A 14,733-nucleotide genomic window follows, 5' to 3' on the forward strand; every position below is an offset into this window, starting at 1 on the left:
GTATTTTCGGAAGTTGATTCGATTATCGCCATCTGCCGGAATCCAAGTCAAAGCAATTTAAGAGTCCTTCAGGGATCTTAATTGCGAACTCAGATCAACAGTCCTTGGCCTGGAACTTGGTGATCTGTCAGGTCAATAGTCCTAAAACAATTAAATGTCCTCGGAGCCAGCTGCCATGTAGAGTGACCTCGAGCTTGCTCGGTCCCAAATTGAAATAAAGCTCATATACCTACTAATGATTATACTTATGATATAAAAATATAAATACAAATAAATAATCCCAATATGTGTGGCCGCTCAGGAACGAGTGGTCACCATGCCTGTCGGGTATGTCGCTCTGCTCCTAAAGATTCCTCCGATTAGTTCGATCGCATTAAAGAGTGTCTTCGAATCCGTTGGCAGACGTGGACGAATGCGAGCGAGATGAACACGACTGCCAGCCCAGCCAGCAGTGTGTCAACACCCTTGGGGCCTTCGCCTGCCACTGCCCCGACGGATACCGCAAAGTGGGCACCGAGTGCATCGGTGAGGCCTCTGAGATCTCTCTGGTCTCACTAAGCGCTGAGCACTAACCACTCTTCCACCAGATATCGACGAGTGCAGGTACCGCTACTGCCAGCACCGTTGCGTCAATGTCCCAGGTTCTTTCACGTGCCAGTGCGAACCTGGCTTCCAGCTGGCAGGAAATAACCGATCTTGCGTGGGTAAGTCTCGACGCTATTAACGACAACAGAAGACCCATTGTCTTTCTGCCGTGATCTGAAATGATGTCCGATCCATTTTAACGAAGCTTTATTTGCTGTCATCCTTCTAATTCAAATAGAGGGGAAGTTGTGCGCTGTCAATGGCAATGATTTAATAAGGAAAATGCAAAACTTCAGTCACGGAATATAATTTACCCAATGACCACAAATTTCTAGTGACCTGACATAGTGCAAAAACAAATAAATCACTGCGTATCGATAATTTTGTAATCAAATATCGTATCCGGATACAACGCCTTAATAACAACAATGTTAGGGTTGCTTAGTTTTTATGCTTTTTTTCCCTCTGGTGTCCCGTCTGAGTGATTGCCCATTGTGTTTAGCTGTCGTTGCTCCGCCCCTGGTGTATTCCCTGCTTGCTCCCTCGTGTGTTTCCCAGGTGTTCCTAATTGTCTCGTCAACCCATATCAGTCTATTTAAACCCCACTGATATGCCATTGGTGGTATTGTCTGCTTTTGTTTGTCCACGCAATGTGTCCACGTTACCTCGATCCCTGTTCCATATGCCTCCTTCCTCGCTTTCCCATGTCTCCCCTTGTCAGGTTTGGTTATGTGATTTCATTTCGAAGTCTTTGTTATTTTCTAAGTTCCTGCTTAAGTTATTAAAGTTTTGGTTTGAGCTCGACCTCCCTCGTCCTCGCCTGCTTCCCTGCGATTGGGTCCTAATTCCCCGTTACCTCACGACGGCGTCTTGCCAAAGACCTTACAAACAAGAAGTCTATATATAAGGAAAACAGACAAATATTGACTTAGAGTTAGGGTTTCTCCCCCTTTTTGTTAGTATATATATATATATATATACATGTGTATATATATGTATGTATATATATACATGTGTATATATGATGTATGTATATATATACATATATATATAAATACATGCATACATAAATATAAATACATACATACATATGTACATATATATATAAATACATACATATATATGTACATACATACATATATACACACACACATATATATATATATATAAATACATATATATATATACATACTTGTATATATAAATACATACATATATATAAAAATATAAATATATATATATAAATATAAACACATACATGTATATATAAATAACTATATATATATATATATATATATATATATATATATATATATACATATATAAATACATACATACATACATATATAAATATAAATACATACATACATAAATATAAATACATACATACATATATATATATATACAAATAAATACATACATATATATGTACATACATATATACACACATATATATATATATAAATATAAATATATATATATATATGTACATATATATGTATGTATTTATATTTGTATATATAGTGTGATTGTGAGAGTGACCCCTGCAACCTTTTTGAGGATGGGCGGAATGGAAGATGAATGAATGAATGAAAATATATATATGTAAATATTTAGATATATAAATTAATTAATGTGGAAAAAAAGCGGTAAACATTGGAAGAGTACAGAAATTACATTTTATTGTAGGGAAACATTAAGTTGGCGCATGTGATTTAAAAAAGATCCGGTCTATGCCCTATGGTACCACGTGTTTGACCCCTGTGGCCTGAACTAATACTTTGAGGGCATTTCTCCTCGTCAGACGTGAACGAGTGCGAAATGGGCGCACCGTGTTCTCAGCGGTGTTACAACACCTATGGCACCTTCCTCTGTCGCTGCGACCACGGCTATGAGCTGGGACCCGACGGATTTGCTTGTAACGGTAAGCCGCCGTCGGCCCGAGCTCCCGTGACACCTTTGGGAGTGTCTGGACCTGCTTCCACTTTGACAGACGTGGACGAGTGCAGCTACTCCAGCTATTTGTGCCAGCATCGCTGCGTCAACCAGCCGGGAAAGTTCTCCTGTGTCTGCCCCGAAGGCTACCAGCTGCAAGGCACAAGACTCTGTCAGGGTAAGCCGGCGAGTATTCGATAATACATTGTTTTTAAAATGAAAAATGGAAGATAAATATTATTTGGGGGGTGAAAAGAAAAGAAAGTCACAATGTTTATTTAAAACAAAGTCACCTTAAAAACATGATATAACATGATATGACATATATATATATATATATATATATATATATATATATATATATATATATATATATATATATATATATATATATATATATATATATATATATATATATATACAGACGCTCCCCTACTTACGAACATTCAACTTACGAACATTCAACTTACGAACAACGGTACATACGAACATGTCTGCAAATTGCGTTTAAGTCCAAAAATGTTCGCAAGTCCAATTTTGTATTTCACGCCTTTTTTGGAGTAGTACTTCTTTCCGCCGCTAATACCGACGCCTGGCGCTGTGAGAGCTCAGCTCACCCAGCATCTACCTTCTTCTTCGTTGCAATGCGGAAGTGCGTGAATGTATCTCCAGTGTGCAAAGAACCTTTTTCATTTGTATCATTAAATATCTCATGCATCCAATATTGAATATGGTTGGTAAAAAGCTAAAGGCTTCTATTGAGGGAGTTGCAAGGAAGAGGCAAGCCATTTCTTCTGAAACGAGTGGCAATAATAACGAAGCTTGATGCGCGTGAGAGTGGTAAGCGTTTCACGGGCATTGAATCGTTCGACCGTCAGTACCATTTATAAACAGAAAGATCGAGCAGCAGGACCCAAATATTGAACGTTGCACAAAGTTTGCAAATCAATTGAATGATGCCATACATGCTACCGCATCATTTATGATGAAAAAAAGAAGAAAACTGTGCAATCGTCATTAGGTCGCTTCTTTTGGCCAGTTTCTAATACATAAATCTCTCTCTCTCTCTCTCTCTCTCTCTCTCTCTCTCTACAGTACTGTACATATTCTCTCCATTTTATTAAATGTTTTTTTTTTCAGTACAAACCAATGCGTGTTACTTATACAAGCCTCAAACATACAAATGCACTTATATAAACCTTCAATATACTTATATCGGCCTTAAACATAAATTATAATACAAAATATAGCACTGAATCAACTTACAAACAAATTCAACTTATGAACCAGCTCGGAACCAATTGCGTTCGTAAGTAGGGGAGCGTCTGTATATGTTTTGACGAAAGTTTGGCGACACTCTTTTTCCTTGTCGACGATAATGTCAAATATTTATTCATCTTATTCTTCATAACTGAGCAAAGAATACCCCGAGATTTGGTACAAACGTAAAGCTGGCATGCAAAATGACTTGAATGGCTGGACATCGTAAGGCTTTTTCTTTTAAAAAAAGTGGTCTATGTAAAGTAAAGCTTTTATTTGTTTAAAAAATAAATACTATGTAGATATAGTCAGGCTTTTTTCTTTAAAAATGACCATGTATATTAAGGGTTTTTATTAAAAAATGACCATGTATAGTAAGGCTTTTTTATTTAAAAAAAACGACCATGTACAGTAAAGCGTTTTTCTTAAAAGACGACATAGTATAGTAAGGCTTTTTTTCTTAAAAAATGACATAGTATTGTAAGGCTTTTTTCTTAAAAAAAAACGACATAGTATTGTAAGGCTTTTTTTTCGTAAAAAACGACATAGTATAGTAAGGCTTTTTTCTTAAAAAACAACATAGTATAGGCTTTTTTCTTTAAAGACGACATAGTATAGTAAGGCTTATTTTCTTTAAAAACGACACAGTATAGTAAGGCTTTTTTGTCTTTAAAAACGACATAGTATAGTAAGGCTTTTTATTTACAAAAAAGACCATGTATAGTAAGGCTTTTTTCTTAAAAAATGACCATGTATAGTAAGGCTTTTTTGTTTAAAAAAGACCATGTATAGTAAGGCTTTTTTTCTTAAAAAACGACATAGTATAGTAAGGCTTTTTTTCCTAAAAAAACGACATAGTATAGTATGGCTTTTCCCCCCTAAAAAAACGACACAGTATAGCATGGCTTTTTTTCTTGAAAAACGACATAGTAGAGGAAGGCTTTTTCCCTGAAAACCGACATAGTATAGTATGGCTTTTCCCCCTAAAAAACGACATAGTATAGTATGGCTTTTTTCCTTTAAAAAACGACATAGTATAGTAAGGCTTTTTTTTCCTAAAAAACGACATAGTATAGCATGGCTTTTTTTCTTGAAAAACGACATAGTAGAGGAAGCCTTTTTTTCTTAAAAAACGATATTGTATAGTAAGGCTTCTTTTCTTAAAAAACGACATAGTATAGTAAGGCTTTTTTTCTTTAAAAAATGACAGCAAGTAAGGCTAAGAGAGTCGCAGAATAAATCTGACTTCTGATTCTTCACCTTCTAGTTGTTGCTGTGGTCCACTGGCAAAATCATTGGGTCAGAACATGAGGTGGGAATCAGGAGTGAGTTCAATTCCACTTGTTGCAATTCTCAAATTGTTTATTGAGGTAATGAAAAGGATAAATACAACTTCCAACTTTACAGTGGTGCAGTGGCAAAGACAATGGGTCAGAACTTCAGGTGGACTCAAGTTCAAATCAGAAGTGAGTTTGATTCCACTCTTTGCAATTCTCAAATTGTTTATTGAGGTAATTAAAAGGATAAATATAACTTCCAATCACATCATTTCAGAAGACACTGTGGTCCAGTGGCAAGAACAATGGGTTGAAATTGAAGTTGGACACAAGTTCAAATCTGGAGTGAGTTCATGTCCACTCTTTGCAAATCTCAAATTGTTTATTGAGGTGATGAAAATGATAAATATAACTTCCAATCATCTCATTTCAGAAGTCACTGTGGTCCAGTGGCAAAGACAATGGGTCAGACAGACCTCAAGTTAGTGGATTTGACTGCCATGTGGGAGATGGGGTTCGAATCCCGCTCTCGTTCGACTAATCACTACACTAGTAGTTCAGTAAATGGGTAATCCTTTTTTCATTCAAATAAAGACTTAGTCATTTTTTTCAGCAAAACAATATTTGCTGAAGACAGTTGGGAGGGGGGGTTCCTGGTGGTGTTCGACAGTCGGCCTTTGGCCGACTGCCGACACCATACAGTCGTTGACTGGCGACGCCGGGACGTGAACCCTCGACACCCACGTCGCAGGCAGGTGACTTACCCAGTACACCACGAGGCGGCCCGCCTATACATGATTGGAAGTTATATTTATCCTTTTCATTACCTAAATAAACAATTTGAGAATTGCAAAGAATGGAATTGAACTCATTCCTGATTTGAACTTGAGTCCACATGAAGTTCTGACCCATTGTCTTTGCCACTGGACCACAGTGACTTCTGAGATGATGTGATTGGAAGTTATATCTATCCTTTTCATTACCTCAATAAACAATTTGAGAATTGCAAAGAGTGGAATTGAACTCATTCCTGATTTGAACTTGAGTCCACCTGAAGTTCTGACCCATTGTCTTTGCCACTGGACCACAGTGACTTCTGAAATCATGTGATTGGAAGTTATATCTATCCTTTTCATTACCTCAATAAACAATTTGAGAATTGCAAAGAGTGGAATTGAACTCATTCCTGATTTGAACTTGAGTCCACCTGAAGTTCTGACCCATTGTCTTTGCCACTGGACCACAGTGACTTCTGAAATGATGTGATTGGAAGTTATATCTATCCTTTTCATTACCTCAATAAACAATTTGAGAATTGCAAAGAGTGGAATTGAAATCATTCCTGATTTGAACTTGAGTCCACCTGAAGTTCTGACCCATTATCTTTGCCACTGGACCACAGTGACTTCTGAAATGATGTGATTGGAAGTTATATCTATCCTTTTCATTACCTCAATAAACAATTTGAGAATTGCAAAGCGTGGAATTGAACTCACTCCTGATTTGAACTTGAGTCCACCTGAAGTTCTGACCCATTGTCTTTGCCACTGGACCACAGTGACTTCTGAAATGATGTGATTGGAAGTTATATCTATCCTTTTCATTACCTCAATAAACAATTTGAGAATTGCAAAGAGTGGAATTGAACTCACTCCTGATTTGAACTTGAGTCCACCAGAAGTTCTGACCGTTTGTCTTTGCAACTGGACCACAGTGACTTCTGAAATGAAGGGATTGGAAGTTATATTTATCCTTTTCATTACCTCAATAAACAATTTGTGAATTGCAAAGAGTGGAATTGAACTCACTCCTGATTCCCACCTCAAGTTCTGAACCAATATTTTTGCCACTGGACCACAGCAATAACTAGGAGAAGAATCAGAAGTCAGATTTATTCTCCGACTTTCTTAGCCTTACTATACTATGTCGATTTTTTAAAGAAAAAAGCCTTACTATATACAGACGCTCCACTACTTACGAAAATTCAACTTACGAACAACGGTACATACGAACATGTCTGCAAATTGCGTTTAAGTCCAAAAATGTTCGCAAGTCCAATTTTGTATTTCGCGCCTTTTTCGGAGTAGTACTTCTTTCCGCCGCTAATACCGACGCCTGGCGCTGTGAGAGCTCAGCTCACCCAGCATCTACCTTCTTCTTCGTTGCAGTGCGGAAGTGCGTGAATGTATCTCCAGTGTGCAAAGAACCTTTTTCATTTGTATCATTAAATATCTCATGCATCCAATATTGAATATGCTTGGTAAAAAGCTAAAGGCTTCTATTGAGGGAGTTGCAAGGAAGAGGCAAGCCATTTCATTTGAAACGAGTGGCAATAATAACGAAGCTTGATGCGCGTGAGAGTGGTGAGCGTTTCACGGGCATTGAATCGTTCGACCGTCAGTACCATTTATAAACAGAAAGATCGAGCAGCAGGACCCAAATATTGAACGTTGCACAAAGTTTGCAAATCAATTGAATGATGCCATACAGTGCTACCGCATCATTTATGATGAAAAAAAAGAAGAAAACTGTGCAATCGTCATTAGGTCGCTTCTTTTGGCCAGTTTCTAATACATAAATCTCTCTCTCTCTCTACAGTACTGTACATATTCTCTCCATTTTATTAAATGTTTTTTTTTTCAGTACAAACCAATGCGTGTTACTTATACAAGCCTTAAACATTCAAATGCACTTATATAAACCTTCAATATACTTATATCGGCCTTAAACATAAATTATAATACAAAATATAGCACTGAATCAACTTACAAACAAATTCAACTTATGAACAATCGCTCGGAACCAATTGCGTTCGTAAGTAGGGGAGCGTCTGTATGTATATATATATATATATATATATATATATATATATATATATATATATATATATATATATATATATATATATATATATATATATATATATATATATATACACATATACACACATATACACACATATACACACAGTGGTACCTCGACATACGATCTTAATCCGTTCCAGGACTGAGATCGTATGACGAGATTCTCGTAACTCGAGCGGACGTTTCCCATTGAAATGAATGGGAAACACATTAATTCGTTCCAACTCTCTGAAAAAACACCAAAAACAGGATATTGGATTGGAAAAAATGTTGTATTTCTTCTAATTCGCCATCTATTAACAAAGTAACACATAACTAGTGGTTTAATAGTAATAAAATGTGTTTAATCTAACTAAAATTGGGCAGATTTCGCCGACGGGAGACAGAGACGTTTGGGGGCGTGGGGGGGGGGAGGGGTTCTTTCTTTTTCCACGACAACGCACTCGTAAACGGAACAAACAAATTTAAATTAACTTGGATTAACATATACAGACATTCAAACATACGTTTAATGTAACTTTACACAAAACTGAATTCTAATTTTATTGTAATCTTTTGTTACCTTCGTTTTCCGGGTTGGCGGTTTGCCACGCCTCCACCCTCACGTTCGCTATCGATGGGCTGTTTGCTGTTGTACTACGTATTCCCTTCAAAATATTCCGAAAATGATTCACACAAATGTCCTCACAATAGGATAACCCACGACCACTTGCCAACGAGAAATAGTCTTGTAGTACATTTTAGCGATCGCTCCGCTGCTCATAAAGACCGGCTCGCTACTCCCTCGTTGAAATGGCTCTGGTTGCAACCGCTTTGAACGGCGCTTATGAGAGAGAGTTCCGACCAGAAATATTACAAAGAGGGAATTGCGAGCCAGTGCCGCTGATGTTCTTAGGAGCAGCGAACGAGAAGTAATATAATACTCCTCGTATTAGATAATAAAAATAACAGGAAATGCAACAGCTCAGCTTACCCACGTATTGATTGTGGGTAATGAAGTTTCATTCTGAGAAAGAGTGCCATTGCCTATCGGCGTTGTGTGCACGAGTATACTTCATTACCCAGAAAGCCCTCTTTTTGCCCGCGCATGCGCGTTGTGCGTTTCCTGGTCGATGCGTAGGAGGAAAAACTCGTCTGAATTAATCGTTCAGTGCTCGTAGATATTGTTATACCCGAAAGATATGCAAAAAAGCTTGGTCGCATTACGAAATATTGATCGCATGACGGGCGAATTATTCGATCGAAATTTCCGTCGTAAGACGAGAATTTTGTATGACGAGTGGTCGTGTGACGAGGTACCACTGTATGTGTATATATATATATATATATATATATATATATATATATATATATATATATATATATATATATATATATATATATATATATATTCATTCATTTTCTGTACAGCTTATCCTCACAAGGGTCATAGAGGGTGCTGGAGCCTATCCCAGCTTTCTTTGGGCACCGGGCGGGGACACCCTTAGTTGGTAGCCAGCAAATGGGGTACTCGGACGTTTCGTCGAAAGACGTTTGGTCCCCGGACGTTTGGTCGACCGGACGTTTGGTCGACCGGACGTTTGGTCGACCGGACGTTTGGTCGAACGGACGTTTGGTCGAACGGACGTTTGGTCGAACGGACGTTTGGTCGAACGGACGTTTGGTCGAACGGACGTTTGGTCGAACGGACGTTTGTTCGAACGGACGTTTGGTCGAACGGACGTTTGGTAGAACGGACGTTTGGTCGCCGGGTTGTTACTGTTGAAACCAGCTCTCAAAATTATAATCATGAGAGAGAGAGTGAGTTTAATAGCTAAATATCTAATATCAACAGTAAACTCTCTGTCATAATTTGACAGCAAGCGAACCCAGCGACCAAACGTCTGTTCTACCAAACGTCCGTTCTACCAAACGTCCGGTCGACCAAACGTCCGGTCGACCAGACGTCCGGCGACCAAACGTCTTTCGACGAAACGTCCAGTCACGAGCAAATGGCAGTGCATGAGGAGACAGGATAACCATTCAGGGTCACACTCATACCTATGGGCAATTTTGAGTGTTCAATCAGCCTACATGCATGTTTTTGGGGATCTGGGAGGAAATCGGAGTACCCAGAGAAAACTCACGCAAGAACCCCAATTTTTTTTGATTCTGCATTTCTTAAAAGTTGATTTGTCTTTATATTTATGAAGAATATAGAAAAATCTAGGAAAATTATTTCAGGTTAAGGTTAAAAAACATTCTTCTTTTTAAAGAAATCATATTAAAAAAACAAAACAAGTACTTTTACTATTTATAAATTGAAATTATTTTTAGGCTAAAAGTTGTCATCATTTTCCAAGCGTTGGTGCCCCGCTGGACTGACTAAAATTTCTCTTTGGTGCCGGCTAGACATCAACGAATGCGAGACAGGTGAGCATCAGTGCACATCCACGCAGACGTGTGTCAACATCCACGGCAGATACCAGTGCGTGGACGCCGACCGATGTGTGGATCCCTATGTGCAGGTGTCAGAAAAGTGAGTGGTCGCCTACAATGTGCATATTCTCCCAATTGTGCGGTGGCCAAATGAATGGTCCAAATGCTTTGCAAAAAGAAAAAAAAACTCAAATTCAAATTGCTGCAAAACAAATATAAATAGCCACAACACAAACCCCAGTTGCGATAAAGCCACAGCATGAACGGACCACCCGGAAGTAGACTAAATTTCACGCAAGTAGACATTAGGACTACAACTCCTGTCCTGTTCCTGCCGCAAAAGGCCGTCTTGTTTACCAAAGTGCTACATTTTGCCCAACTAAAGCTCTGCACAAGTTTTTATTAGATTTTATTTTGAGTGGTTAGCGCGTCGGCCTCACAGCTCTGGGGTCCTGGGTTCAAATCCAGGTCATGTCCATCTGTGTGGAGTTTGCATGTTCTCTTACGTGGGTTTCCTCCGTGTACTCCGGCCTCCTCCCACATTCCAAAACCTTGCATGTTAAGATGATTGGACACACTAAAGTGCCCCTATGTATGGGTGTGAGTGTGCATGGTTGTCCGTCTCCTTGTTCCCCTGCGATCGGCTGGCCACTGATTCAGGGTGTCTCCCGCCTCTGGCCCGGAGTCAGCTGGGATAGGCTCCAGCACCCCCCACGACGCTAATGAGGATAAAGTGGTTCAGAAAATGAGATGAGAGAAATAATATACAAGCAATTTAGCACAAAATCTCATTTTCTGAACCGCTTTATCCTCATTAGTGTCGCGGGGTGCTGGAGCCTATCCCAGCTGACTCCGGGCCAGAGGCGGGGGACACCCTGAATCGGTGGCCAGCCGGGCATAAGCAGACACCCATACCTAGGGGCAATTCTGAGTGTCCAATCAGCCTACCATGCATGTCTTTGGAATGTGGGAGGAAACCAGAGTACCCAGAGAAAACCCACGCAGGCACGGGTAGAATATGCAAACTCCACACAAGTGGACCGACCTGAATTTGAACCCAGGACCCCAGAGCTGTGAGGCCGACGTGCTAACCACTCGCCCCACCCTGGCTGTGTTCAATAATCAAATATTTTATAGTGAAATTGAAAATTGTTTAAGGAAGAGCTCTGCTCAACCCAGCTGTCTAGTTATTGGACTCCATCATTCATTTTTAAACTGTCATTTTCAAGTGCGGCTCGGTGGTCTGAGTGGTTAGTGCGTCGGCCTCACAGCTCTGGGGTCCTGGGTTCAAATCCAGGGTCAGTCCACCTGTGTGGAGTTTGCATGTTCTCTCACGTGGGTTTCCTCCCAGTACTCCGGTTTCCTCCCACATTCCCAAAACATGCATGGTAGGCAGATTGGACACTCTGAATTGCCCCTAGGTATGAGTGTGAGTGTGCATGGTTGTCCGTCTCCTTGTGCCCTGCGATCGGCTGGCCACCAATTCAGGGTGTCCCCCGCCTCTGGGCCGAAGTCAGCTGGGATAGGCTCCAGCACCCCCACGCGACCCTAATGAGGATAAAGCGGTTCAGAAAATGAGATGAGATGAGATTTTTGAACAAAGTGTTCTTTTGATCTGTGATATTCTGAAATGTTTTTGGCAGCCGCTGCATATGTCCGGTGACGAAGGCAGCGTGCAGAGATCTGCCATTTTCCATCGTGCACCGATACATGAGCATCACGTCTGAGCGTTCGGTGCCCTCAGACATCTTCCAGATCCAAGCCACCAGCGTCTCCCCGGGAGCCTACAACACCTTCCGCATTCGCTCAGGCGATCCACACGGAGACTTCTATATCCGGGTGAGGAGGCGTTATCCATTTTTCATCTCTATTTTGAAGTTATGTGCCTCATTAAATCCCAATTCTGGGTTTACGGCGGGGGTTTCCAAACTGTAGCCCAGGGGCCAAGTGTGACTCGATGCACTGTGACTCGATGCACTGTTTTTATTGACCAAGAGCAAAAAAATTACCTAATCATAAATAAATTTACAAAAATTGACTTTGGTAAGATCCTGACTATAAAGTCAAAATTATATATATATATATATATATATATATATATATATATATATATATATATATATATATATATATATATATATATATATATATATATACATATATACATATATACATACATTTGTATATGTTTTAGTTTACTGAGCGATTTTTCTGAAAGCGCCCCTTGTGGAAATGAAAGTTTGGATACCCCAAGTCGGTTCAGGGTGAGGGTCAGGTGGTGGGTCATTGCATCTAACGCCTTGTTCTAACGCCGTCTAGCAAATCAACAACATCAGTGCCATGCTGGTGCTGGCCCGTGCCGTGTCGGGGCCCCGCGAGTACACGCTGGACCTGGAGATGCTCTCCGTCAACCCTCTGCTCGGTTACCAGGGCAACTACCAGAGCAGCTCTGCCCTCAGACTCTCCATCTACATCGGACCCTACACCTTTTAAGCCCAGTCCCGCCTTCCCCCCGCTCCGACACCTTTGGGACATTGGAATACCCCCATTTTCTTTTCTTTCTTTTTCGCGCTTTTCGCATTACATTTGGAACCCCAATAAAAGCTCCTCCTGCTCCATATTTCATGAGCTTTGAATGAAAATGATAACGTCATTTTTTTTACATTTAAACTTGGCCCGGAAGCTATAGGGCAGGGGTCCCCAAACTTTTTCTTGTGAGGGCCACATAACTTTTCCCTTCTCTGATGGGGTGTCAGTTTGTAACAGAAAAAGTGTGACGATCGTAGGGGAGCTTTTTTTTTTTTTATTGTTTTCCAGAAAGCCACACATAACCAAATAACCCTTTCCAGGTTCTTTACAGAAAAAAAGTCAGGAAACATAATAACACTATTAATGAAATAAATAAAAACTAAATAACCCTCTCTGAGTTCTTCACAGAAAAAACAGGAAATAAATAACACTATTTATGAAATTAATAATAACTAAATAACTCTCTGGGTTCTTCATAGAAAAAAAAGCCATGGAACATTAACTTTCTGTTGTGCCATGCACAATCTTCTCCCTTTGCTCTGAAGTTTATGCACGACACCACAACCGTCATTACAGAATCCCACGTCAACATTTTGCAGCACAGTGCTTGGTGGTGAATTTGGCAGTGGACTCGTAGCGGGGCGGTGAGACCCCTTTTTTCCAACTCCCGGTTCATGCGTCCCATTATTAGACCGCGAGTTTCGGCCACCATGCTAGGAGCCCCGTCAGTCGTGATGCTAGCTAGCTTTGACCAGTCCAGGTCCAACTTCTCCATGGTTTGGCACACTTTGTCAAAAATATCCTCTCCCGTTGTAGTCCCTTTGAGACTTTGGAGGGCTGCCAGATCCTCGCAAATCTCAAAGTTTGCGCTAACTCCACGAATAAAAATGAGCAGTCGCGCTGTGTCTTGCACGTCCGTGCTTTCATCCAGTGCTAATGAAAAAAAGTCAAATTATTTCGTCTTCTGCTGCAGCTGGGCATATACATTACTCCCGATTTCTTCAACGCGTCTGGTCATTGTACTCACCGACAGACTTACGGCATTAAATGCATCTTTCTTCTCGGGACACACCTCCTCCGCGACAGTATCCATACATTTCTTAACAAACTCTCCATCAGTGAAAGGCTTACCGCTGCTTGCTATCAATTTAGCAACCCAAAAGCTGGCCCGAACGGATGCCTGGTTCTGCTGAGATAGTAGTCCACTTTTTCGCTTTGAGAGTTTGTCTGCTCGTATTTGGCCTTGCAATCTATCGTACTTGTCTTTGTGACGGGATTCATAGTGTCGGCAAAGATTGTATTCTTTGAATACCGCCACCGTCTCTTGACAAATGAGACAAACAGCCTTTTCTTTGCATTGAACAAAAAAATAATCGTTTGTCCACTCCAGGTTAAATACCCTGCATTCTGAATCAATTTTTCTCTCATCTAACTTTTTCGCCATTATTCCGTTCTCAAACAGGTTGCAGTTTTAATATGCTTGAATAGTCCACGATGGTCCCAGGGCTCCACCCTCACCTGCGATCGTCCAGATGTCTCGGTAACACTGCTCGTGCATGCAACGGTGGACGTGCCCGCATGCATCAAAGGGAAACATTCTCCCCGTGCGTGTCACCAAAGAAGCAATGCGAAGCCCCGCTTCACTGGGATGATTTGTGGGCTCAGCAGGGGTGCAATGAACCAAACACAAGATTAAAACGTCCCAGTCTTCAAGGCCAAATAGGAAAAAAAATCCGATAGCATCTCTGGTATTGTTCAGAGGGCCGGTCCAAATGTGCCGGCGGGCCGCATCCCCCCCCAAAAAAAATCCGATAGCGTCTCTGGTATTGTTCAGAGGGCCGGTCCAAATGTGCCGGCGGGCCGTA

At 40.5% G+C, this 14,733-nt stretch overlaps 1 protein-coding gene and 2 long non-coding RNA genes across 3 annotated transcripts in view; 1 reads left to right on the forward strand and 2 right to left on the reverse strand.

Moving 5' to 3' along the window:
- efemp2a (EGF containing fibulin extracellular matrix protein 2a) overlaps positions 1–12,959 on the forward strand; it is a 30,916-nt gene extending 17,957 nt beyond the window's left edge. Inside the window, exons 5-11 of the mRNA XM_077610513.1 lie at positions 403–525; positions 588–704; positions 2,390–2,509; positions 2,579–2,698; positions 10,313–10,439; positions 11,983–12,178; positions 12,659–12,959. Coding sequence (XP_077466639.1) covers positions 403–525; positions 588–704; positions 2,390–2,509; positions 2,579–2,698; positions 10,313–10,439; positions 11,983–12,178; positions 12,659–12,832 — 977 coding nt within the window. The 3' untranslated portion in view covers positions 12,833–12,959. The remainder of the gene's footprint in view (positions 1–402; positions 526–587; positions 705–2,389; positions 2,510–2,578; positions 2,699–10,312; positions 10,440–11,982; positions 12,179–12,658) is intronic.
- Positions 1–14,733, reverse strand: part of LOC144082995 (uncharacterized) — an 84,086-nt gene that overhangs the window by 57,238 nt on the left and 12,115 nt on the right. The gene's annotated exons all lie outside the window — the stretch shown is intronic.
- Positions 2,242–8,692, reverse strand: LOC144082996 (uncharacterized). The gene is made up of 2 exons (XR_013303435.1): positions 8,484–8,692; positions 2,242–2,673 (listed from the first exon to the last, which is right to left on the reverse strand). It is a non-coding gene; the product is annotated as an uncharacterized LOC144082996 (long non-coding RNA).

This window comes from Stigmatopora argus, chromosome 9 (genome assembly GCF_051989625.1).
Source record: "Stigmatopora argus isolate UIUO_Sarg chromosome 9, RoL_Sarg_1.0, whole genome shotgun sequence".
Lineage (NCBI taxonomy): Eukaryota > Metazoa > Chordata > Actinopteri > Syngnathiformes > Syngnathidae > Stigmatopora > Stigmatopora argus.